At 57.0% G+C, this 13347-nt stretch overlaps 1 protein-coding gene across 1 annotated transcript in view; it reads left to right on the forward strand.

Annotated features, from left to right (window-relative positions):
- DNAH10 (dynein axonemal heavy chain 10) overlaps nt 1–13347 on the forward strand; it is a gene marked incomplete at both ends in the record, with an annotated part of 118287 nt that overhangs the window by 63722 nt on the left and 41218 nt on the right. Inside the window, 2 exons of the mRNA XM_080717600.1 lie at nt 404–592; nt 2194–2365. Coding sequence (XP_080573726.1) covers nt 404–592; nt 2194–2365 — 361 coding nt within the window. The remainder of the gene's footprint in view (nt 1–403; nt 593–2193; nt 2366–13347) is intronic.

Here is a 13347-nt window from a genome sequence, read left to right on the forward strand (position 1 = left end):
AAGAGACCCTGTTTCCACATAAAAAGGTAAAAAATATAGGTCTGGGAGTGTAGCCAGTGGGAGTGTATCCCGGAGGTAGAAGGGCTTCCAGGAACCCCAATACCACCAAACCAAACCAAACCAAACAAACACACAAAAAAACAAAAAACCCCAGTGATTCTAGCGGTGTGCAGTGGGGCACTCCCGTCATCCCAGTGTTTGGGAGGCTGAGACGGGAGGATCGCAGGTTCAAGATCGGCCTCAGCCACCTAGGGGGATTCTCAGCACCCTAGCAAGATCCTGTTTCAAAATAAAAAACAAAAAGGGCTGAGGGTGCCGCCTGGAGGTGGAGTAGCCCTGGGCCCGGTCCCCAGTATGACACACATGAAAAATTCAGCGACTCCGAATATTTGTCTTAACTCAGGAAATCCTGGAGGAGTATAACGAATACAACACCCAGATGAACTTGGTTCTCTTCGACGACGCGCTGGAGCACCTGACGCGCGTGCACCGCATCATCCGCATGGACCGCGGCCACGCGCTGCTGGTGGGCGTGGGCGGCTCGGGCAAGCAGTCCCTGGCCAGGCTGGCGGCCTTCACGGCGGGCTGCGAGGTGAGCGAGGCCGCTTCCCGCGACCCGCCAGGACGGAGGTCGCAGGCCCATCTTGACTTCAGAGCGGGGCGGCCAAGAGCTGTGTGGTCCTTAGAACGGGGGAGGGTGCGTCCTCATCAAGCCCGAAGTCGCACTCGAGCAACTGCTTGGGCCTGTGACTTTTGGGGCTGCCATGTCTATCCGTGTTTTCATTTATTTATTTATTTATTTATTTACTCACTTATTTACTTATTTAAGCCGGGCGTGATGGTCCACGCTTGTAATCCCAGCGCTTGGGAGGCTGAGACAGGAGGATCGCACAGGTTCGAAGCCAGCCTCAGCTACTGAGTGAGGCTCTCAGCAACTTAGTGGGACCCTGTTTCCGAATAAAATATAAAATAGTTCTGGGGGTATAGCCTGGAGGTAGAAGGCCCCTGGGTTCTACCCCCAGTACCACCAAAAAAAAATTATTTATGAATGTGCCACCACATCCAGAGCGCGCGCTCTCTCTCTCTCTCTCTCTCTCTCTCTCTCTCTCTCTCTCTCTCTCTTTCCTTTTTGGTACTGGGAATTGAACTGAGAGGCATTCTACCTCTGAGCTCCACCCCAACCCTCTTTATTTATTTTTTATTTTACAACAAGGTCTAGCTAGGTTGCTGAGTGCTAAGTAGCGGAGGCTGTCCATGAACCGCAAGCCTCTGGGCTCAGCCTCCTAAGTCCTGGGGTTACAGTTGTGCGCCACCACGCCTGGCTGTACTTGTCTGTCTGTGTGTGTCTTTCTCTCAGCTGTACCAGGGATTGAACCCAGGGATATTTTGTCTCTGAGCTACATCCTCAGCTATTTTTAACTTTTTTAAAATTTTGAAACAGGGCTTCACTCACTAATTTGCTGAGGCTGCCCCCAAATCTGTGATCCTCCCTTCTCAGCCCCCCCCAAGTACTTCTTTCTCTTTTTTAAGAACAGCTTTTTCTGGGTATTGTTTCACATGTTTAGAACCCCAGTACTTGGGAGGCTGAGACAGGAGGATCACAGGTTCGCAGACAGCCTCATCAGCTTAGCGAGAATCTATTTCAAAAATAAAAATAAAATAGGGACAGGGGTGTAACTCAGAGATAGAACATACATGGATTCAATCCCCAGTACCAACATAATGAATAATAAATAAACAAACAAATAGATTAATTTTTGGTGGTACTGGGGAGTGGAACCCAGGGGCTTTCTACCTCCGGGCTATACTCCCAGACCTTCTTTATATTTTATTTGGAAACAGGGTCTCACTAAGTTGCTGAGAGCCTCACTCAGTAGCCGAGGTTGGCTTCAAACCTGTGGGATCCTCCTGTCTCAGCCTCCCAAGTGTGGGGATTATAAGCGTGCATAACCACACTTTGATTAATTTTTAAAAAGTGGGGTGCTAGGGCTTTCTGCCCGGGCTGGGTCGCATCATGCAGCTCTGACACCTGCACCTTGATGCTGCGTCCTGGGCAGCCACAGTCTGCGAGTGTGTGAATGCGCACGCTCTCCTTGTACCCAGGCTCCCCAACACCCTGGGGGCAGGCAGGGGGAGGCCCCGGGTGACTGTGACTCTGCTCCCGGTGACCGCGACTCTGCTCCGCCATCCCAGGTGTTTGAGATCCTGCTGAGCCGCGGCTACTCTGAGAACAGCTTCCGGGAGGATCTCAAGAGCCTATACCTGAAGCTGGGGCTGGAGAACAAGACCATGATCTTCCTGTTCACTGATGCTCACGTGGCCGAGGAGGGCTTCCTGGAGCTCATCAACAACATGCTGACCTCGGGTACCACCCAACCTCCCCACCATCCTCATCCCCCCGTGTGCATTGCTAGATGAGCCCCAGGGATGGACCATATGAGCCCAGGGGGTGAACCTCTAAGCCCCAGGGATGGACCCTCTGGGCCCAGGGATGGATCATCTGAGCCCGAAGGATGGACCCTCTGTGTCCCAAGAATGGACTCTCTGAGCCCAGGGATGGACCCTTTGAGCCCAGGGATGGGCCCTCTGAGCCCAGTGATGGACCCTCTGTGTCCCAAGGATGGACCCTCTGAGCCCAGGAATGGACCCTTTGAGCCCCAAAGATTGTCCTTCTGAGCCTAGGGATGGTCCCACTGAACCCAGGGATGGTCCCTTTGAGCCCCAAGGATGGACCCTCTGAGCCCCAGAGATGGACCCTCCGAGCCCCAGGGATAGTCTCTCTGAGCCCCAGGGATGGAACCTTTGCGGCCCAAGGATGGACCCTCTGAGCCCAGGGATGGACCCTTTGAGCCCAGGGATGGACCCTCTGTGTCCCAAGGATGGACCCTTTGAGCTCAAAGGATGGAACCTCTTAGCTCAGGGATGGTCTTTTGACCCCCAAGTACAGTTCATCTGAGCCCCAGGGATGCACCAATGAGCCCAGGGATGGACCCTCTGTGTCCCATAGATGGACCCTCTGAGAACCAGGGATGGTCCCTCTGAGCCAAGGGATGGTCACTTTTAGCCCCCAAAATGGACCCTCTGAGCGCCAAGGATGGACCCTCTGAACCTAGGGATGGTCCCTCTGAGCCCAGGGATGGTCCCTTTCAGCCCCAAGGGTGGTCCCTTTCAGCCCCAAGGATGGACCCTCTGTATCCCAAGGACCTCTGTATCTGGTCCCTCTGAGCCAGGGATGGTACCTCTGAGCCCCAGAGATGGACCCTCTGAGCCCCAAGGATGGATGCTCTGAGCCCCTGGGACTGTCCTTCTGAGCCCCAGGATTGTCTGTCTGAGCCCAAAGATGGATGTTCTGAGCCCAGGGTCATTCCCTTTGAGCCCAGGGATGGTCCCGTTGAGCCCAAGGATGGTCCCTCAGAGCCCCAAGAATGGACCCTTTGAGCCCCAGGGATGGTCTCTCTGAGCCCAGGGATGGACCCTCTGTGTCCCAAGGATTACCCACTGAGCCCAGAGATGGACACTTTGAGCCAGGGATAGAACCTTTGAGCCCCAAAGATTGTCCCTCTGAGCCCAGGGATGGTCCCTTTTAGCCCAGCGATGGTCCCTCTGAGCCCCAAGGATGGATCCTTTGAGCCCCAAAGATTGTTCCTCTGAGCCCAGGGATGGTCCTTTTTAGCCCAGTGATGGTCCCTCAGAGCCCCAAGGATGGACCCTTTGAGCCCCAAAGATGAACGCTCTGTGTCCCAGGTATGGACCCTCTGAGCCCCAGGGATGGTACCTTTGAGGCCCAAGGATAGATCCTCTTAGCCCCAGAGATGGTCCCTCTGGGCCCAGGGATGGACTTTTTGAGCCCCAAGGATGGACACTCTGAGCCCAAGGATGGACCCTCTGAGACCAGGGATGGATGTTTTGAGCCCCAAAGATTGTCCCTCTGAGCCCCAAGGATGGACCCTTTGAGCCCCAAGGATGGATGCTCTGTGTCCCAGGGATGGACCCTCTGAGCCCCAGGAATGGACCCACTGATCCCCAGGGATGGACCCTTTGAGGCCCAAGGATGGACCCTCAGAGCCCAGGGATGGATCATCTATGTCCCAAGGATGGACCCTCTGAGCCCCAAAGTTGGTCCCTCTGAGCCATGGGATGGACCTTTTGATCTCCAAGGGTAGACCCTCTAAGCCCAGGGATGGGCCCTCTGTGTCCCATGAATGGACCCTCTGAGCCCCAGGGATAGACCTTCTGAGCCCAGGGATGGACCCTCTGATCCCCAGAGATAGACGTTTTGAACACCAAGGATGGACCCGCTGAGCCCAGGGATGGACCTCTGTGTCCCAAAGATGGATCCTCTGAGCCCCAAGGATGGTCCCTCTAGGCACAGAGATGGACACTCTGAGGCCAAGGATGGACCATCTGAGCCCCAGGGATGGTCTCTCTGAGCCCAGGGATGGACCCTCTGAGCCCCAAGGGTGGACCCTTTGAGCCCCAAGGATGGACCCTCTGAGCCCAGGGATGAATCCTTTGAGCCCAGGGATGGACCCTTTGAGTCCTAAAGATTGTCCCTTTGAGGCCAGGGATGGTCCCTTTTAGCCCAGGGATGGTCCCTCTGAGCCCCAAGGATGGACCCTTTGAGCCCCAAGAATGGACCCTCTGTGTCCCAGGGATGGACACTCTGAGCCCCAGGGATGGACCCTTTGAGGCTAAGGATGGAACCTCTGAGCCCAGGGATAGACCATCTGTGTCCCAAGGATGGACCCTCTTAGCCCCAGAGATGGTCCCTCTGAGCCCAGGGGTGGACCTTGTGAGCCCCAAGAATGAACCCTTTGAGCCCAGGGATGGACACTCTGAGTCCAGGGATGGTCCCTCTGAGCCCAGAAATGGTCCCTCTGAGCCCCAAGGATGGACTGTCTCTGTCCTGAGGATGGATGCTCTGAGCCTCAGGGATAGACCCTTTGAGCCCCAAGGATGGACCCTCTGAACACGAGGGATGGACCTTCTGAACCCAAACATGAACCCTCTGAGCCCTTGGGATGGACCCGTTGAGCCCCAAGGATGTATGCTTTGAGGCCAGGGATGGTATCTTTGAGCCCAGAGATGGTCCCTCTGAGCCCCAAAGATGGTCACTCTGAGCCCCAAGGATGGACGCTCTGAGCCCAGGGATGGTCCCTTTGAGCCCAGGAATGATCCCTCTGAGCCCCAAGGATGGACCCTTTGAGCCCCAAGGATGGACCCTTTGAGCCCCAAGGATGGACCCTCTGTGTCCCAGGGATGGACCCTCTGTGTCCCAGGGATGGACCATATGAGCCCCAGGAATGGACCCTCTGAGCCCCAAGGATGGACCCTTTGAGCCCCAAGGATGGACCCTCTGTGTCCCAGGGATGGACCATATGAGCCCCAGGAATGGACCCTCTGAGCCCCATGGATAGACCCTTTGAGGCCAAAGGATGGACCCTCAGAGCCTAGGGATGGACCATTTATGTCCCAAGGATGGACACTCTGAGCCCCAAAGTTGGTCCCTCTGAGCCAGGGATGGACCCTCTGAGGCCAGGGATGGACCTTTTGAACTCCACGGGTGGACCCTCTAAGACCAGGGATGGAATCTTTGTGTCCCAAGGATGGACCCTCTGAGCCCCAAGGATAGACCCTCTCTATCCCAGGGATGGTCCCTCTGAGCCCAGGGATGGACCCACTGTGTCCCAAGGATGGACCCTCTAAGCCCAGGGATGGACCCTTTGAGCCCCAAAGATTGTCCCTCTGAGCCCAAGGGTGGACCCTTTGAGCCCCAAGGATAGTCCCTCTGAGCCGCAAAGATGGTCCCTCTGAGACCCAAGGATGGGCCCGCTGAACCCCAGGGATGGACCCTCTAGGTCCCAGAGTGGTCCCTCTGAGTCTCAAAGATGGTCTCTCTGAGCCCCAAGGATGGATGCTCTGAGCCCAGGGATGTTCCTTTTGAGCCCAGGGATAATTCCTATGAGTCCCAAGGATGGAACCTTTGAACTCTAGGATGGACTCTCTGTGTCCAAGGGATGGACCCTCTGAGCCCCAGGAATGGGCCCTCTGAGCCCCAGGGATGGACCCTTTGAGGCCCAAGGATGGACCCTCAGAGCCAGGGATAAACTATCTATGTCCCAAGGATGGTCCCTCTGAGCCCAGGGATGGTCCCTTTGAGCCCAGGGATGGACCCTCTGAGCCCCAAGGATGGACTCTCTGTGTCCCAGGGATGGAGCATCTGAGCCCCAGAAATGGACCCTCTGAGCCCAGGGATGGACCCTTTGAGCCCCAAAGATTGTCCCTCTGAGCCCATAGATGGACCATTTGAGCCCCAAGGATGGTCCCTCTGAGCCCCAAGGATGGACTCTCTAAGCCCCAGAGATGGTCCCTCTGAGCCTCAAAGATGGTCTCTCTGAGCCCCAAGGATGGATGCTCTGAGCCCAGGGATGTTTTCTTTGAGCCCAGGGATGATCCCTCTGAGCCCCAAGGATGGACCCTCTGAGCCCCAAGGATGGACCCTTTGAGCCCCAAGGATGGATCCTCTGTGTCCCAGGGATGGACCCTATGAGCCCCAGGAATGGACCCTCTGAGCCCCAGGGATGGACTCATTGAGGTCCTAAGAAAGGACCCTCAGAGCCCAGGGGTAGACCATCTATGTCCCAAGGATGGACCCTTTGAGCCCCAAAAATGGTCCCTCTGAGCCCAGGGAAGGACCTTTGGAGCCCCAAGGATGGACACTGTGAGCCAGGCATAGACCCTCTGAGCCCAGGAATGGACCTTTTGAACTCCAAGGGTGGACCATCTAAGCCCAGGGATGGACCCTCTGAGCCCCAGGGATGGTCTCTCTGAGCCCCAAGGATGGACACTCTGAGCCCAGGGATGGTATCGTTGAGCCCATGGATGGTCCCTCTGAGCCCCAAAGATGGTCTCTCTGAGCCCCAAGGATGGATGCTCTGAGCCCAGGGATGTTCCCTTTGAGCCCAGGGATGATCCCTCTGAGACCCAAGGATGGACCCTTTGTTCCCCAAAGATGGACCCTTTGTGCCCCAAGGATGGACCCTCTGTGTCACAGGGATGGAGCCTCTGAGCCCCAAAATTGGACCCTCTGAGCCGCAGGGATAAACCCTTTGAGGCCAAAGTATGGACCCTCAGAGCAAAGGGATGGACCATATATGTTCCAAGGATGGACCCTCTGAGCCTCAGAGATGGTCCCTCTTAGCCCAGGGAAGGACCTTTGGAGCCCCAAGGATGTACACTCTGAGCCAGGGATGGACCCTCAGAGCCCAGGGATGGACCTTTTGTACTCCAAGGGTGGACCCTCTAAGCCCAAGGATGGTCCCTCTGAGCCTAAGGATGGTCCCTCTGAGCATCAAGGATGGACACTCTGAGCCCAGGTGTGGTCCCTTTGAGCCAGGGATGATCTCTCTGAGCCCCAAGGATGTACCTTCTGAGCCCCAGGGACTGTCCCTCTGAGCCCCAAGGATGGACCCTCTGAGCCCCAGGAATGGACCTTCTGAGCCCAGGGATGGACCATCTGTGTCCCAAAGATGGACACTCTCAGCCCCAAACACGGGCCCTCTGAGCTACAGGGATGGACCCTCTGAGGCCAAGAATGGACCTTTGAGCCCAAAGATTGTCCATCTGAGCCCAGGGATGGTCCCTTGAGCCCAGGGAAGGACCCTCTGAGCCCCAAGGATGGACCCTCTAGGCCCCAGAGATGGTCCCTCTGAGCCTCAAAGATGGTCTCTCTGAGCCCCAAGGGTGGACGCTCTGAGCCCAGTGATGATCCCTCTGAGCCACAAGGATGGACCCTTTGAGACCCAAGGATGGAACCTTTGAGCTCTAGGATGGACCCTCAGTGTCCCAGGGATGGACCCTCTGGGCTCCAGGAATGGACCCTCAGTGCCCTAGGGATGGACCCTTTGAAGCCCAAGGATGGACCCTCAGAGCCCAGGGATGGACCATCTATGTCCCAAGGGTGGACCCTCTGAGCCTCAGAGATGGTCCCTCTGAGTCAGGGAAGGACCTTTGGAGCCCCAAGAATGGACACTCTGAGCCAGGGATGGACCCTCTGAGCTAAGGGAAGGACCTTTTGAACTCCAAGGGTGGACCCTATAAGCCCAGGGATGGTCTGTCTGAGCCCCAAGGATGGTCCCTCTGTGCCCCAAGGATGCACCTTCTGAGTCCCAGGGACTGTCCTTCTGAACCCCAGGATTGTCCCTCTGAGCCACAAGGATGGAGGCTCTGAGCCCAGAGGTCATTCCCTTTGAGCCCAGGGATGGACCCTCTGAGCCCAGGGATGGACCCTTTAAGCCCAAGGATGGTCCCTCTGAGCCCAGGGATGATCCCTCTGAGCCCCAAGGATGCACATTCTGAGCCCCAGGTACTGTTCTTCTGAGCTCCAGGATTGTCCCTCTGAGCCCCAAGGATGGACGCTCTGAGCCAGGGTCATTCCCTCTGAGCCCAGGGATGGTCCCTCTGAAACCCAGGGATGGTCCCGTTGAGCCCAGATATGGTCCCATTGAGCCCAAGGATGGTCCCTCAGAGCCTCAAGAATGGACCCTTTGAGCCCCAGGGATGGTCTCTCTGAGCCCAGGGATGGACCCTCTGTGTCCCAAGGATTACCCACTGAGCCCAGAGATGGACACTTTGAGCCAGGGATAGAACCTTTGAGCCCCAAAGATTGTTCCTCTGAGCCCAGGGATAGTCTCTTTTAGCCCAGCGATGGTCCCTCCGAGCCCCAAGGATGGACACTGTGTCCCAGAGATGGACCATCTGAGCCCCAAGTATGGTCCGTCTGAGCCCCAAAGATGGCCCCTTTAAGCCCCAAGGATGGACGCTCTGAGCCTAGGGATGGTCCCTCTGAGCCACAAGGATGGAACCTCTAGGCCCTCGTGAAGGTCCCTCTGAGCCCCAACGATGGTCTCTCTAAGCCCAAAGGTTGGACGGTCTGAGCCCAGGGATGGTCCATTTGAGCCCCAAGGATGGTCCCTCTGAGACCCAAGGATGGATGCTCTGAGCCCAGGAATGGTATCGTTGAGCCCAGGGACAGTCCCTCTGAGCCCCAAGGATGGACCCTCTAGGCCCCAGAGATGGTCCCTCTGAGTCCCAAAAATGGACGCTCTGAGCCCAGGGTCGTTCCCTTTGAGCCCAGGGATGGTCCCATTGAGCCCAAGGATGGACCCTCAGAGCCCCACGAATGGACCCTTTGAGCCCCAGGGATGGTCTTTCTGATCCCAGGCATGGACCCTCTGTGTGCCAAGGATTACCCACTGAGCCCAGGGATGGACACTTTGAGCCAAGGATAGAACCTTTGAGCCCCAAAGATTGTTCTTCTGAGCCCAAGGATGGTCCCTTTTAGCCCAGCGATGGTCCCTCTGAGCCCCAAGGATTGATCCTCTGAGCCCCAAAATGGACCCTTTGAGCCCAAAGGATAGACCCTCTGAACCCCAGGGATGGTCCCTTTCAGCCTAGGGATGGACCTTCTGAGCCCAGGGATGGACCCTCTGAACCCAGGGATGGACCCTCTGTGTCCCAAGGATTGACTTTCTGAGCCTAGGAATGGATCCTTTGAGCCCAGGGATGGACCCTTTGAGCCCCAAAGATTGTCCCTCTGAGCCCAGGGATGGACCCTCTGAACCCAGGGATGGACCCACTGTGTCCCAAGGATGGACGCACTTAGCCCCAGAGATAGTCCCTCTGAGCCCAGGGATGGACCTTTTGAGCCCCAAGGATGGACCCTCTCAGCCTCAAGGATGTTCTTTCTGAGCCACAGGGATGGACCCTCTGAGGCCAAGGATGGACCCTTTGAGCCCCAAAGATTGTCCCTCTGAGCCTGGGGATGGTCCCTCTGAGCCCCTAGGATGGACCCTTTGAGCCCGAAGGAAGGATGCTCTGAACCCCAGGATCACCCTCTGAGCCCAGGCATGGACCCTCTGAGGCCAGAAATGGACCCTCTGAGTCCCTGGGATGGACCCATTGAGCCCCAAGGATGGATCCTCTAAGCCCAGGGATGGACCCGTTGAGCCCCAAGGATGGACGCTCTGAGCTCAGGCTTCTTCCCTTTGAGCCTAGGGATGGTTCCTATGAGCCCCAAGGATTGACACTCTGAGCCCAGGGATGGACACTTTGAGCCCAGGGATGGACACTTTGAGCCCAGGGATGGTCCCTCTGAGCCCAAGGATTGACCCTTTGAGCCCCAAGCATGGATCCTCTGTGTCCCAGGGATAGACCGTCTGAGCCACAGGAATGGACCTTCTGAGCCCAGGGATGGACCATCTGTGTCCCAAAGATGGACCCTCTCAGCCCCAAGGACGGTCCCTCTGAGCCTCAGGGATGGACCCTCTGAGCCCCAATGATGGACCCTCTGAGCCTCATGGATGGACCCTTTGAGCCCAAAGGATAGACCCTCTGAACACCAGGGATGGTCCCTTTCAGCCTAGGGATGGACCTTCTGAGCCCAGGGATGGACCCTCTGAACCCAGGGATGGACCCACTGTGTCCCAAGGATGGACCCTCTGAGCTTAGGGATGGACACTTTGAGCCCCAAAGATTGTTTCTCTGAGCCCCAAGGATGGTCCCTCTTAGCCCCAAGGATGGACGCTCTGAGCCCAGGGATGGTCCTTTGATCCCAGGGATGATCCCTCTGAGCCCCAAGGAAGCACCTTCTGAGCCCCAGAAACTGTCCTTCTGAACTTCAGGATTGTCCCTCTGAGCCCCAAGGATGGACCCTCTGAGCCCAGGGATGGACCCTTTGACCCAAAAGGATGGTTCCTCTGAGCCCCAAGGATGGGCCCGCTGAACCCCAGGGATGGTCTCGTTGAGCCCAATTATGGTTCCTTAGAGCCCCAAGAATGGACCCTTTGAGCCCCAGGGATGGTCTCTGTGAGCCCAGTGATGGACCCTCTGAGCCCAGAAATGGACCCTCTGGGTCCCAAGGATTGACCTTCTGAGCCCAGGGATGGTCCCTCTGAGCTCCAAGGATGGACCATCTGAGCCCCAAGAATGGACCCTTTGAGTCCCAGGGTCGTTCCCTTTGAGCCCAGGGATGGACCCACTTAGCTCTGGGATGGACCCTCTGTGTCCCAAGGATTACCCACTGAGCCCAGAGATGGACACTTTGAGCCCAGGGATAGAACCTTTGAGCCCCAAAGATTATTCCTCTGAACCCAGGGATAGTCCCTATTAGCCCAGCAATGGTCCCTCTGAGCCCCAAGATGGACCCTTTGATCCTCAAAGATGGACACTCTGTGTCCCAGGGATGGACCCTCTGAGGCCCAGTGACGGACCCTTTGAGGCCCAAGGATGGACCGTCTGAACCCAGAGATGGACCGTCTGAGCCCCAAGTATGGTCCGTCTAAGCCCCAAAGATGGTCCCTTTGAGCCCAAAGGATGGACGCTCTGAGCCCAGGGATGGTCCATTTGAGCCCCAGGGATGGTCCCGTTGAGCCCAAGGATGGTCCCTCAGAGCCCCAAGAATGGACCCTTTGAGGGATGGTCTCTTGGAGCCCATGGATGGACCCTCTGTGTCCCAAGGATTACCCACTGAGCCCAGGGATGGACACTTTGAGCCCAGGGATAGAACCTTTGAGCCCCAAAGATTGTTTCTCTGAGCCCAAGGATGGTCTCTTTTAGCCCAGCGATGGACCCTCTGAGCCCCAGGGACGGACCCTTGGAGGCCCAAGGATGGACACTCTGAGCCCAGAGATGGACCCTTTGATTCCCTAGTATGGTCTGTCTGAGCCCCAAAGATGGTCACTTTGAGCCCAGGGATGGTCCCTCTGAGCCACAAGGATGGTCTGTCTAAGCCCAAAGATTGGATGCTCTGAGCCCAGGGATGGTCCATTTGAGCCCCAAGGATGGACCCTTTGAGTTCCAAGGATGGACCCTTTGAGCCCCAACGATTGGCTCTTTGAGCCCAGGGATGGTAGCTCTGAGCCCCAAGGATGGACCCTCTGAGCCTCAGGGATGGACCCGTTGAGCCCCAAGGATGGACCCTCTGAGCCCAAAGGATAGACCCTCTCAACCCCAGGGATGGTCCCTTTGAGCCTAGGGATGGACCCTCTGAGCCCAGGGATGGACCTTTTGAGCCCTTAAAGATTGTCCCTCTGAGCCCAAGGATGGACCCTTTGAGCCAAAAGGATGGTTCCTCTGAGGCCAAATATGGTTCCTCAGAGCCCCAAGGATGGGCCCGCTGAACCCCAGGGATGGTCTCGTTGAGCCCAATTATGGTTCCTCAGAGCCCCAAGAATGGACCCTTTGAGCCCCAGGGATGGACTCTGTGAGCCCAGTGATGGACCCTCTGAGCCCAGAGATGGACCCTCAGGGTCCCAAGGATTGACCCTCTGAGCCCAGGGATGGACCCTTTGAGCCCAAAATGGACCCTCTGAGCCCCAAGGATGGTACCTCTGAGCCCAGGATCGTCCCTTTGAGCGCAGGTCTGGTCCCTCTGAGCCCCAAGGATGTACCCTCTGAGCCCCAAGAATGGACCCTTTGAGCCCCAGGGATGGTCATTCTGAGCCCAGGGATGGTCCCTCTTGGCCCAGGGATGGACCCTCTGTATCCCAAGGATTGACTTTCTGAGCCTAGGAATGGATCCTTTGAGCCCAGGGATAGACCCTTTGAGCCCCAAAGATTGTCCCTCTGAGCCCAGGGATGGACCCTCTGAGCCCAGGGATGGACCCTCTGAACCCAGAGATTAGTCCCTTTGAGCCCAGGGATGGACCTTTGGAGCCCCAAGGATGGAACCTCTCAGCATCAAGGATGTTCTTTCTGAGCCACAGAGATGGACCCTCTGAGGCCAATGATGGACCCTTTGAGCCCCCAATGATTGTCCCTCTGAGCCCAGGGATGGTCCCTCTGAGCCCCAAGGATGGACCCTTTGAGCCTGAAGGATGGACCCTCTGAAACCCAGGGATCACCCTGTGAGCCCAGGCATGGACTCTCTGAGGCCAGAAATGGACCCCCTGAGTCCCTGGGATGGACCCGTTGTGCACCAATGATGGATCCTCTGAGCCAAGGGATGGTCTCTCTAAGCCCCAAGGATGGAGCCTCTGAGCCCAAGGGATGGGCCCATTGAGCCCCAAGGATGGACCCACTGAGCCCCAAGGATGGACCCTCTCAGCCTTTGGGATGGACCCTTTGAGCCCCAAGGATAGACCCTCTGAACCCCGGGGATGGTCCCCTGAGCCCAGGGATGGTAGCTCTGAGCCCCAAGGATGGACCCTCTGAGCCCCAGGGATGGACCCATTGATCCCCAAGGATGGACCCTCTGAGCCCCAAGGATAGACCCTCTCAACCCCAGGGATGGTCCCTTTGAGCCTAGGGATGGACCCTCTGAGCCCAGGGATGGACCCTCTGAACCCA

This window comes from Muscardinus avellanarius (genome assembly GCF_963383645.1).
Source record: "Muscardinus avellanarius genome assembly, chromosome: 21".
Classification (NCBI taxonomy): domain Eukaryota; kingdom Metazoa; phylum Chordata; class Mammalia; order Rodentia; family Gliridae; genus Muscardinus; species Muscardinus avellanarius.